The 13,527-nt window shown below is 36.4% G+C and overlaps 1 protein-coding gene across 1 annotated transcript; it reads left to right on the forward strand.

Annotated features, from left to right (window-relative positions):
* The first annotated feature begins 7,229 nt into the window (after positions 1-7,229).
* LOC141619350 (uncharacterized) lies at positions 7,230-7,610 on the forward strand. Its single transcript, XM_074436373.1, has one exon. The coding sequence runs from the start codon at positions 7,230-7,232 to the stop codon at positions 7,608-7,610; it is 381 nt and encodes a 126-aa protein (XP_074292474.1).
* The last annotated feature ends 5,917 nt before the right edge of the window (positions 7,611-13,527 follow it).

A 13,527-nucleotide genomic window follows, 5' to 3' on the forward strand; every position in this document is an offset into this window, starting at 1 on the left:
TCTTTCTCCGATGATATATTGATGGCCATTCACTCACAACTTGAGAAGCACACCACACCATGGTTTGCCGACTATGCTAACTACTTTTTTGGAGGAGTTCTTCCTAAAAACTTGAACTACAATCAAAGGAAGAGATTTTTGATTGAAGTAAAGAGATACTTTTGGGATGATCCCAATCTTTACAAGGACTTTAGTGATGGGCTTTATCGAAGATGCATACCCCAATGGGAAGTTCAAGGTGTCTTGGAAGGATGTCATTCATAACTTTATGGACGACATCATGGAGCACGAAGAACTATTGCTAAAGTCCTCCAATCGGGCTTCTTTTGGCCTACCATGTTTGAAGATGCTAGAGAATTTATTCTCCATTGTGACCCTTGCCAAAGAACCGGAAACATTTCTTGGATAAATGAGATGCCACAACGAGGAATATTGGAGGTAGAAATTTTCGATGTTTGGGGAATTGACTACCAAGGACCATTTGTGTCATCTCAAGAAAACAAGTACATTCCTGTAGCCGTTGATTATGTGTCAAAGTGGGTAGAAGCAATTGCTACCCCAACCGATGATGCCAAAACGGTTACCAAACTTCTCAAGAAAGTAATCTTCCCATGGATCGGGGTCCCTAAAGCAATCATAAGTGATGGAGGGACACATTTCCATGAAAAGAAGCTCACATACCTTTTGGCAAAATATGGTGTTCAACATAGAACCGGCTTGGGATACCATCCCTAAACAAGCGGTCAAGTTGAAGTTTCAAATAGAGAGATCTGACAAATTCTTGAGAAGGTTGTCAACAAGACTCGTAAGGATTGGAGTATGAAGCTTGATGATACTCTTCGGGCTTATAGGATGGCCTATTAGACTCTCATAGAAGCCTCCCCTTACAAGCTAGTCTATGAAAAAGCATGTCATTGCCAATTGAGCTAGAATACAAAGCTTTTTGGGCAATCAAAGCTCTCAACCTTGACCTCAAGCTAAGTGGCCAAAAGAGGATAATGCAAATCCAAGAGTTGGAGAAATTCCGACTACAATCCTATGAAAATGCCAAGATCTACAAAGAAAGGACAAGGTTGCTTCATGAGAAGAGAATCAAGCAAAAGGCCTTGCATAAGGGAGACAAAGTCCTTCTATTTAACTCCCGATATCGACTCTTTCCCGGGAAGTTGAATTCTAGATGGATGGGTCCCTATGTGATTACCGAGGTAGGAAAATATGGAGACTTTGATATAAAATCGGAAGATGAAAACAAATTCAAAGTCAATGGCCAAAGGTTGAAACCATATTATGAAGGAGCATTCATTGGAGAAGTCGAGGTCATCTGCCTCGGGCCTCTCCCACCAAAGAGAGAGAGTTTGGTGGAGTCCTCTCCAAACCACCATTTGTAAATATACTAATTCTTCTCACTTGTACTTTTAGCTTTATTGCATTTAAATAAAAGCATGATTCTTGACATGAGAATAGGTGAGGGAGGGTTACTAACCCTTTTGATGAGTGCAGGAGTTAGGAATTCAAGTGCGGGGAAAGCACTCTTATCAAATGAGGAAGAATAAGATAAAAAAGGAGGAGACTCCCACGGGCAGACCTGAGCCCGTGAGAAATGCAGGCAATCCGAGCGTCCCAGAGGGGAACCCGCTCGTTTTAGGGCATGATCCGAATGTCTCAGCTATAAGATGCTCGTCTTATGAGAGCTGGCATTGAAGATTTGGGACTGTTTTAAAATTCTGGGCAGATCATAAAGAAGACGCTCGTCTCAGGAGCAATCTGCGCGTCCTGACTTGTGCAAAAAATGATATTTCATACTGCCTATGAATCTGAGCGTCCTCAGGTGAAGACGCTCGTCCCCAGCCAGATCCACCCGTCTTGAGCAAAATCCACGCGTCTCACCACAGATTGGAAATTCCAGAGTGCACTGACTATGGATCCGAGCATCCTGAGCTCGATCCGCTCGTCTCCTGAGGCACTGATCCGCTCGTCCCGAGCACGGCCCTCTCATCGCCCAGCCGTCCTGCTCCTATATTTTTCGACAATTATAAACTCCTCCCCACGACACATATCATGACACCTCATCCTTCATTCCTCTATAAAACACAAAACTTCCTCCCATATTACTCAAATCACATCTAAAGCACTCATTCACCTCTCTAATTTAAAAACCCCCAAAACCTAGGGTTTCAAAAAGTGTCTCAATTACAAAGTATATAACAAGTCAAATTTCTAGATCTACCTTCAAGATGAGATCAAGAGGGTCCTTGCATAGAGAAAGAAGAAGACCAAGGGTAATTGGAAGCTCCTCCACATCTCACCTAATTACTTTGAGAAGAGAGCATGAGAAAATAGTTGATCTCTCAAGACTTGATGAGTTCTCTTACATAGAATTCGTCAATGATGTCCAAATACTCGTTTTCCATCGTCTTCTTAGTAAGAACATTCTTCCTACTAAATTTATGTGCCATGAGACTTTGAGGAAACTTGGCGTCCACCCCTTTGTCAGGGTTAAAAAAATATCTCAAGGCCACTCGAGGAGTAATGAACTGGAAATGCGTGGCCACGCTCAGATGGTATCTATGGTAGATAACTCCGGTCAATCAGTTATTCTCCAGATCGAGGAAACCACTCTCGATATGATCACTTGCAAGTACGACCCGAAAGACACCTTGCATTGAGTGGGAGATAGTAATAGGACAAGAGAATTGGTGACGCACACTTGTCGAGGACAAGTGGGAGATTGTTGGAATATATGTCCTCCGACAATAATGCGATCACAATTGTCGATCATATTGATCACATATTTAAATCTCATTACAAGAATACGAAAGGGATGATACATTACATATATAGTCAATCTGGTCCACACATATCGGTAATGATTGGTGGCTAGAGTTTGACATTACATTGTCGTCGCGACGGTGGTGATCAGTTGATCCCTTGAGGTCACACCTAAAGGACGATTCCCTTAATTGAAAAGGTTAATTAATTGTATGCCGATACAGATTAATTAATTCCTAAAAATTGAACAAATTATTATCATAAGAGAGAAAATGACATCTTATTATAATGTGATTAAATGAGATTTTATTTAGTAATTTAAGAAGTTATATTACTAAAATTAATCGGTGTTTGCGAAACACGCGAGATGAGAATGATAAGTTAGTTATAATTACAAGATGTTGTAAATTATACTAACTAGTAATTAAATGACCATTTTATGAGAAAGTAATTTTAAATTACTAGTCAATTTGTTAAATATGCATTTTAAATTAAAACATGACATAAGACATGTCACATGTCACATGACATACAATTGTACAATTGACAAAAATAAAATGGACTCCATATTACTACATCAAAACCGAAATATTGGTGGGCTTGTGAGAAATTTTGTCTTATTCATTTGTCTTATTGATTTGTCTTTGACACTTGATAGTGACTTGACAATGAAAAAGCCTTACACCAATTTGTCTTGTGAAGACAAAAGGAAAAAGGAATATGGTCCATATACACATACACCAACCGGTTTTGGTGAGGGTGTGAGAGGATTTTTGCTTATTTTTATCATTCTCTCATGTTTAAGAAAAACATAAAAACTTCTCTCTCTTGTTCATCATAAAATCAAGTTTGATGAATCTAATTTGTATGAATCAATAACTAATAATACTAGTAGTAGTATATGAGTATTAGTAATCAATTTTAAGGTAAACCACATTACAAATATCTAGTACATATTAGTTTGTTGGATTGAGGGATAGTTTTGGGTGCTACTAATTGGAGGGCTTCTATTTTGAAGTCATGAATGTTCATCCAATATTGGAAAGCTCAGGAACAAACAAGAAGGAGATCTTGTTGGTGCCCATTTGACCAAAATTTAGATGGTGAGAAATTGATTTTCTTATCTTTTCTTATTTAGTTTGCATGCATAAGATTTGTAATTAATTTTATGACTAAATTAATTTAGAACATATATGATTATGTTAAGTAATGAGATATAGATTTCTAACAGATGGTATGATCCATAAAAACCGTTTAATATACGATATTGGCTCCTTAAAGGCGATTTAGCATAAAATTGGGCATGTTCTTACATATTATAATGCTGCATTTTATTTATGATTGTTATAATTTTATTTTATGTAATTTTTGAATTATGTAATTTTACTTAGTATGGCCTTAGTTTTTAATTGGTATTACCCGAAATGTATGGGAATATCGATTCGGTTGTAATTTATTGTGATCTCCTATCACCGTTTTGTAATTTAATAGATTTATTTTATTTTAATTACAAATGTATAATAGGAAATTATGTAATTTTTTATGTAATTTTATTGTTTCGGAGTTCCTTGAAGACGGTGTCACTCAAGAAAGCGATACATTAAGATGGTGTTACCTCGAGATGCGTGCCTCAACTGAAGTTCAAGGGACCAATGGAGTTGGTTTCCGAATATGTAATAGTTAATTAGATTTTCTATTTTAGGAAAGCCATACTAGGATTTATTTTATGCTTTGCATTTTATTTATATGTTGCATGCATCGCTAAATCGCCATAACTAAAACATGCATTATCTTTTAATTGATTTTATCGACCGTGTAAATTAGAATTATCGTAGTTCACCACTTTAGTTCACATAAAACGTGATAGATAATAAATTGACATGACCTCTCGCTAAAATAATCAATTGAGACATAGCCTTACCAAAAAGTAGAAACCATGAAAACCTATTTCGCGAGGGAGTGCACTCGGTCATCCCGGGGTACAAACCTTGTTACGTAGGGGAAGTGGGTGATAAATGTCTATCCACCGAATTCATGTTGATAATTGATGAATCGGCCCTACCGTGCCCAAGTTGATGTGGATTTGTATCATGGACACATTTATTCGAAATTTGGATTGAGCTCAACGGAAGTATTCGTGACCGTAGTCGCATGTGTTCCGGGCTAAAGATAAATGTTAATGTAATTTTATCGACCAAGAGTTCTAAAAGTAGAATCGATTAAAGAGTTAATCCACCGAGATATATTGATAAGGGATGAATCGGCCCTACCGTGCCCAAGTTAATATGAATTTGGATCTTGGAATCATTTATCATAGTTGGGTAGAGGTCACTATGTAAATGTTTTACTTGTTATTTACAAGTATTAATAAACGATAAATGTTAAGTTTTCAACTATTCCGTTATCTTATTGTTCTATTTCTTTACCACAATTCATATACGATATCATTTCGTTTTTGATTCAAATCTCTATTAAAACATCGTAACTAAAGACAAATATGAATTTGCTTCTAAAACCTCAAATGAACCATTGCTAAGGATCTCTTGTAAAGAGTATAGATTAAAGTTATTCATTATCAAACAGTTATTCATTAGAGTATAGACAATAGGAGTAAGGTGGTCCAAATTGAGGATGGTTATGGGGAGTGCAAAACTAGTCCTGATGAAATTAATGGTGCTTTTGAAGATTTCTTTATTCAACTTTTGAGAACTATTAAAGGAGTTATAAGTGTGCATAAGCCAACAGTTCAAAAAGGTTCAGTGCTCTCTGATGAAAATATTGAGATGTTGATGAAGAAAGTGACTGATGAAGAGATAAAACAAGTTATGTTTTCTATCCCTGGGACTAAAGCACCTGGGCCTGACGGGTATAGTAGTCAATTTTTTAAAGATACATGGAGGACTACTGAACCTGCTGTCTGTGAGGCAATTGGGGATTTTGTTGAACATGGTAAACTTTTGAAGCAAGTGAACAATACTCTTCTTACTTTGATCCCCAAGGTGGATATGCCTTCTTCTGTGACACAGTTTCGACCTATAGCTTGTTGTAACACAGTTTATAAGTGTATTGCCAAGCTGATTTGTAATAGATTAAGTGGAGTGCTGCCTTCTATCATCAGCTCTAACCAGAGTGCCTTTATAAAGGGTCGTGATATTGTAGAAAACATTCTGGTTTGCCAAGATTTGGTTAAGCTCTATGGTAGGAAAGCTTGCTCCCCCAGACTTATGATGAAGGTTGATTTGCAAAAGGCATATGATAGCATTGAATGGAGTTTTATTAAGGAAATGCTAGAGGCTTTAAACTTTCCAGGGTGCTTTGTTGATCTTATTATAGAGTGTGTTACTACTCCCTCCTTTTCTTTGGCCCTGAATGGAGAGTGTTTTGGCTTCTTTAAGGCTCAGAGAGGGATAAGACAAGGTGATCCTCTCTCACCCCTACTGTTCACTATATGTATGGAGTATCTGAGTAGGGTGCTACAGGTGGTTCAAGAGTATGAGGGCTTCAGATTTCATCCACTCTGTAGGAAGCTGAAGTTAACTCATCTGTGCTTTGCAGATGATTTACTTCTCTTCTGCAGAGGAGATAAGGCTTCTGTGGCTGTTTTGTTGAGAGCTTTTGAGACGTTCTGTTGTGCATCTGGTTTAAAGATGAATTGTAGCAAGTCTTGCATATATGGGAATGGGATTTCTAATGAGGAATTTCAGGAGATTTCACAGCTTGCTGGAATACCTAAAGGGAAACTTCCTCTTAGGTATTTAGGGGTTCCAATCATTGCTAAAAGACTGACTGCTAGTGATTGTTCTAAACTAGTGGAACGAGTGATGGAAAGAATCAGGGCCATTGGAGTAAGGATACTTTCTTACGCAGGAAGGCTTGTATTAATCAAGTCTGTACCCAGTAATCTGCACTGCTACTGGGCAGGCATATTTATACTTCCTGTGAGCATTTTCAACAAGGTTGAAGCCTTGTGCAGAAGCTTCCTTTGGCAAGGCAAGGAAATCTCAAATGGGCCTGCCCTGCTTGCGTGGGATAATTGATGTAAACCCAAGAAGGAAGGGGGACTAGGCCTCATTGACCTCAGAAGATGGAACACAGCCGCACTTGGTAAATACGTCTGGTGGATAGCCCAAAAAGAGGACCATTTATGGGTTAAATGGGTCCATAATATTTATATGAAAGATTTGAACTGGGTTGACTATCAGCCTAAAACTGGTGCTAGTTGGTCGTGGAGGAAGGTTTGTGGAGTAAAAGAGAAATTGAAGGCAGGCTATAGTAATGACTGGTGGCTGCAACAGGGGCATCATTATACTATAAGTTCTGGGTATAACTGGTTGGGGACTTCTAACAGCAGGGTTGTTTGGACTCCGTTTGTTTGGAATAGCTTGAGCCTACCTAAGCAGTGCATGATTGGATGGATTGTGGCTCATGGAAGATAACTCACTAGGGATAGATTATCTCAGATGGGCATTTGTGGGGATACTGTCTGCTGTATATGTGGAGTTCAAAATGAAAGCCATACTCATATTTTCTTTGAGTGTGCTTACAGCCAAGCCTGCTTGGCTTTACTTAATGGAGTGTTTCAGACGGCCATTCCTCCTCACAATGTCATTCATTGGTGGTTAAAGCTTAGATTGAAGAACTTGCTAAGGAAAAAAATTATAGCTGCTGGTATTCAATCACTGATTTACAATATTTGGGAGATGAGAAACAAGAGTAGAGTAGATGGAGTGCTGCTGCGGCCGGAGAGGTTAATTGAGAAGATATTGATGGACCTTAAATTGCGACTGCAAGTAGTACATGCTGCTGGGAAGATTACTGATAGCTATAAAGCCTGGATATGATTGAGTTATGTTTTTATTCAGTTGATTAAGCTTTGTAGACGGGTATGTAAAATGAATGATGTAATTGGGTGATTCATTTTGGTATTAATATTACTTACATTTTACCAAAAAAAAAAAAAAAAAAAAAACAGGTTTTTGATTCTTGACTAAACACATCTACTTACAATGGATTGTTTTTCATATACTTAATTGAATTAAGTACCTTGAAGCAATAAATTACTTTGGTAATTAGATTTGTCAGAATTCGTAATTGACCAAAATAACGCAACCACTTCAATGAAAGTTTTAAGACTAAAACGATTGAATTGAAGCGTAGTCTTCATAAGATTCAACTTTGCTTCTCTAAGTAAAGATTCTTTGAAATGAGTGGGAGCATTCTCTTAAACCGTTAAGAAAAGGACGAGGTTCAGGAAGTAAAGATTAGAATAGAATTGATACAAGGTTATGATAAAAGTAAAGTTATTGAGAATGACGATACTAAACCTATCAATCCCAACCAATAAAGTTTCCATTGTCTTAAATGTTGGACACTAGAAAGGAAACTACTCCAAGTTGTTAAAGAATAAGCAAGTTAGTTGTGGGACATCTAATAAGACTTAGTTCTTTATTTATTTGATTGACATAAATTTTGCTAGTACCATTTCGTCAATATTAGAAACCGATGGTGGTTTTCATCATTGTATGCAATACATAGAATGATTAGAATATGACGACTAGCAACAATAATGTTGAGAGATAGAGTCATTGTGTACTAAATCTATTTTCTGGGTTTAGAGTTGTACTTAATTGTGACTATTAAGTGAATAAACTCTAAATAAAAATATGAACTTGTTAAGATACAAAAAGAGGTTTCACTTTTGTAATCCTATTCACCATGATTTGATGTATGGCTAACCCATTATCAAGGTGATTATATTCTAAACCAAAATAGGATGACATATCATGTAGATGATGCAAGACTCAAATTGGTTACCCAAGATTAAACCTTAGTTTCTGGAATGATGAACGCAAAGAGTTATCGAGTACTCTTGAAACCATTAGATTGTTAATGGTATATGTGTATCTTGTATTCAAAGCAAGATGTCTCGTGCCTTTTGGTTGAAAAGGAGATCGAGGTTGTAAATCATTGATCCAAAATAGGGTGATCATTTTTACCAACGATTTAAGTTGACACTAATATGTTCGCTTAATAAGGTAAATAGAGAAATATTTGAAGAAGTTCAAAGAGTTCAAGGAATCACGATTTAGTCGTGATGGGATTATCAAAGTCAAGACTTTGATATAAGCCAAATGAAATATGATATAATATCACATGTAAATCTCTCTTAGCATACATTATGGGATAATGTGTGGTTGGATAAAGAATTCAAACTCCATTCGATATGGTTTGAACTTCAATCAAGTTACTTTGAGTTACTTGATCCTTTTGGGGATTTTATCATTTTGTCTAAGTTATTTTTCCACTAAATCTAAACGAATCATATGAGATATGAAATGGTGGAATACCATATTTGTACGTTTTCACAAGAAACAAATGCTCATTGTTCCCTTTCAATTGTCACGAGTACGACGGGTTTGCGGCTCGTGAAACTGTCTTTCTAAAATACAAGTTTATTTCTAGAAGACAGAGTGGGAGAAAATTATTCAAGAGCCACAAAGAATGCCACAGAGAATGTTATGTCGCATGAAACTTGTCTTTCTTGGCTACATGAGACGTTTTGTGTAAGACGTTGTTTCTTCAAAACCTGGGAGGTTAAACTCATCATTTATTGAGGATGGTGAATTAGTGTTACTTTTAAGAATGTAAAAAGCTTACAACTTAAAAATAATTTGTTTGATTCAAGTTAATTACTTCTAGAAAGTAATGAACATATGACTTACATGAGAGTGTTTAAGTCACAACTCAATACAAGGCTTAAGAGCCATGAAAATCCAAAATCAATTCCGAGTGAAATTGTTGGATATCTAAGAGAGATATCAAAGCTTGATTGGTTGCAAAGGGTTTTGCACTAATTGAAATGCTTAAGTCTATTTGGATCTTCTTAGGGATTATATTTCATTATGAGATATATAGCGAGTGAATCTAAAACCCACTTCTTCAATTAGAAGGAATGTATTCAATACATGTCTTGAGTTTTGTAGATTCTTGCAATCCTAAGATAATGTGCAACTTAAGAGATGGTCTTAAGTAGGACATCAATGAGTTAGAATCAATGTTTTGATCATGTTATAAAACTTTTCTCGATATGTCGAGAAGTTGTGTTTATACATGGAGTTTAGTGGGAGTTACGGAAATGTTAATTAGTCTTATATGTGAATGACATATTGATCATTGGGAATGATCTAAGACTTTTGGAGTAATATAATACATCTTTAATATCTAGATTTATGTAGATAAATCCACATGATAATAGCGTCAATAAGAAGTCTTATGTTGATAAGATTCATGACTAGTTCAATTAAATTGAACATATTTGATTGATTCCATTTGCTTCCGCTGTCGGATCAATTAAATAAGTAATGATGTATAATACTTCATATACTTTGAGTATGATGAATTGTTTCAAAATCGAATTTAAGTAATAATTACCAAGTAGCCATATTGATTACCCTTAAGTGCTTGCAGAAGCATTAAGGAAGTAAAGCAAAGTGTTTATGATGCAATTTTGTGTAAGGCTGTTACACAAGTGACAATTGACAATTGAGATTGCGCATGGTTTCCGACAAAACCATAATCAACACACGTTAGGATGGTTAAGATACCGTTGTGGCTATGTTATTTAAGAAATAGATTTTCTAGAATCATTCTCGGCAATAAAGAGCAATGAGAGATATTTATAACGGAAATTGAGTACACTTGCAAATTATGAGATGTGCAAGAGGATGAGTCCCGCACAATGTGAAAACAGTGGGAGCTATTCTTAGGCTAGAGGACCTATGTCTTGATTGGATCTCGACACATACTCAGAAAGTTTTGTGATGCAAATGTATACATTATAAAGGAAAACGGGTATGTAGTAAGGTTGAGTAAGGTACAAGAAGTTGATAAAACCTACTAACCAAAGCCTTCTCATAGGCTAAACATGATGAGTCATGTCATTTCAATTGAATTGAAATGAACAACTACATACAAGATCAAATTAGATTATAGAACATGAAATAGTAATCAGGCATTGACTATTTATATGTGATAATCGCATTTGTCGTTCGAGTTTTTACTTTAAAAACTCCTTTTATACTTTGTTACATCCAAACGGGTTGTAGAGACAACATTGAACCCCGTTAAAGTGAACACGGATTAGCATTGTATTCGCCCATAGTCACTTGTATGAGGTGACGTCTCGAAGTGACTAGAGTGTGATGCGATTGATGGCAAGTTCAAGTGCCATAGAGTCATGTGAGATGACTAGTCGATCACATAGGCAGACTGTTAGGAACACTTTATCGGGCAGTGACCGCTTATAGAGTTCTGGGAAATTTATATAGCCTGGTCGTGGCGAGAGCTACTATAGTATTCTAATGAGTCGATTCTATTGACTAAAGACTGTTCGCCTAAGATAGCACAGTTTCAGATTAACTTTGATTTGTGTTACTACGACCTTCGTAAATGGGGTCAAATGGGCATATTTTGGGTTATGATGGTTGTGGCTAGTCGAAGGGAATAAGTGCGATAGGAATTGTCCACCCCTTTGTCAGGGTTAAAACAATATCTCAGGGCCACTCGAGGAGTAATGAACTGGAAATGCGTGGCCACGCTCGGATGGTATCTATGGTAGATAACTCCGGTCAATCAGTTATTCTCCAGATCGAGGAAACCACTCTCGATATGATCACTTGCAAGTAAGACCCGAAAGACACCTTGCATTGAGTGGGAGATAGTAATAGGACAAGAGAATTGGTGACGCACACTTGTCGAGGACAAGTGGGAGATTGTTGGAATATATGTCCTCCGACAATAATGCGATCACAATTGTCGATCATATTGATCACATATTTAAATCTCATTACAAGAATACGAAAGGGATGATACATTACATATATAGTCAACTGGTCCACACATATCAGTAATGATTGGCTGGCTAGAGTTTGACATTCATATCGTGCGACGGTGGTGATCAGTTGATCCCTTGAGGTCACACCTAAAGGACGATTTCCTTAATTGAAAAGGTTAATTAATTGTATGCCGATACAGATTAATTAATTCCTTAAAATTGAACAAATTATTATCATAAGAGAGAAAATGACATCTTATTATAATGTGATTAAATGAGATTTTATTTAGTAATTTAAGAAGTTATATTTCTAAAATTAATCGGTGTTTGCGAAACACGCGAGATGAGAATGATAAGTTAGTTATAATTACAAGATGTTGTAAATTATACTAACTAGTAATTAAATGACCATTTTATGAGAAAGTAATTTCAAATTACTAGTCAATTTGTTAAATATGATTTATTCAATTTGTAAATGATATTTAATTTGTTAAATATGCATTTTAAATTAAAACATGACATAAGACATGTCACATGTCATATGACATACAATTGTACAATTGACAAAAATAAAATGGACTCCATATTACTACATCAAAACCGAAATATTGGTGGGCTTGTGAGAAATTTTGTCTTATTCATTTGTCTTATTCATTTGTCTTTGACACTTGATAGTGACTTGACAATGAAAAAGCCTTACACCAATTTGTCTTGTGAAGACAAAAAGAAAAAGGAATATGGTCCATATACACATACACCAACCGGTTTTGGTGAGGGTGTGAGAGTATTTTTCCTTATTTTTATCATTCTCTCATGTTTAAGAAAAACATAAAAACTTCTCTCTCTTGTTCATCATAAAATCAAGTTTGATGAATCTAATTTGTATGAATCAATAACTAATAATACTAGTAGTAGTATATGAGTATTAGTAATCAATTTTAAGGTAAACCACATTACAAATATCTAGTACATATTAGTTTTTGGGATTGAGGGATAGTTTTGGGTGCTACTAATTGGAGGGCTTCTATTTTGAAGTCATGAATGTTCATCCAATATTGGAAAGCTCAAGAACTAACAAGAAAGAGATCTTGTTGGTGCCCATTTGACCGAAATTTAGATGGTGAGAAATTGATTTTCTTATCTTTTCTTATTTAGTTTGCATGCATAAGATTTGTAATTAATTTTATGACTAAATTAATTTAGAACATATATGATTATGTTAAGTAATGAGATATAGATTTCTAACAGATGGTATGATCCACATCGTCAATGGGGGATTGATTACAAAGCTTGCAAAATTCTTCAACCCCAACTTCAACAAAAAACAATGCCTATACACCACTTCCGGGCAACACAAAGATTAATGAAATGTTGATTCTACGACAACACCATTGGATGGCCCTTGAAGGGTATGAGAAAAGGATTATGTGGATAACCAAAGGGAGCACCCCCATCTACCTTCCAATGGAAGGCTTAACAAGGATTTCACCGCGGAGGGGTCCTCTCTCTCCAATACCATCTTATCTCATCCCAACTCAAGCAAATAAAGCAAATTAAGCCCCAACCCCAACACAACCTCAACAACATGAACCCCAAGCAAATGACAAAGAAAAATTTGTTATCCCGCCTTACCCATTCCCATATCAACCATATAACCATCCAAACCCCTTCATTCTCCCATGAGATGACTTTTTCACGGGCCTACTTCAAGACATGCGTCAAAAGCAATATGAAGCTCGGGTTGACAATTACTTTGCTCTTTACCCGCAATTCCACCGATTGGCCCACAAAGGGCACATAAGTGAAGAGGAAATGCTTCCCTCTTGGGCACAAATGGACTTACGTTTTCCAAACTCGAAAAATGCCCATGGTGGAACACATGGAGTAGGAGATGAAGGAGGGTCAAGTGGGGGTGATACGGTGGA

Source organism: Silene latifolia, chromosome X (genome assembly GCF_048544455.1).
Source record: "Silene latifolia isolate original U9 population chromosome X, ASM4854445v1, whole genome shotgun sequence".
Taxonomy (NCBI): Eukaryota; Viridiplantae; Streptophyta; class Magnoliopsida; order Caryophyllales; family Caryophyllaceae; genus Silene; species Silene latifolia.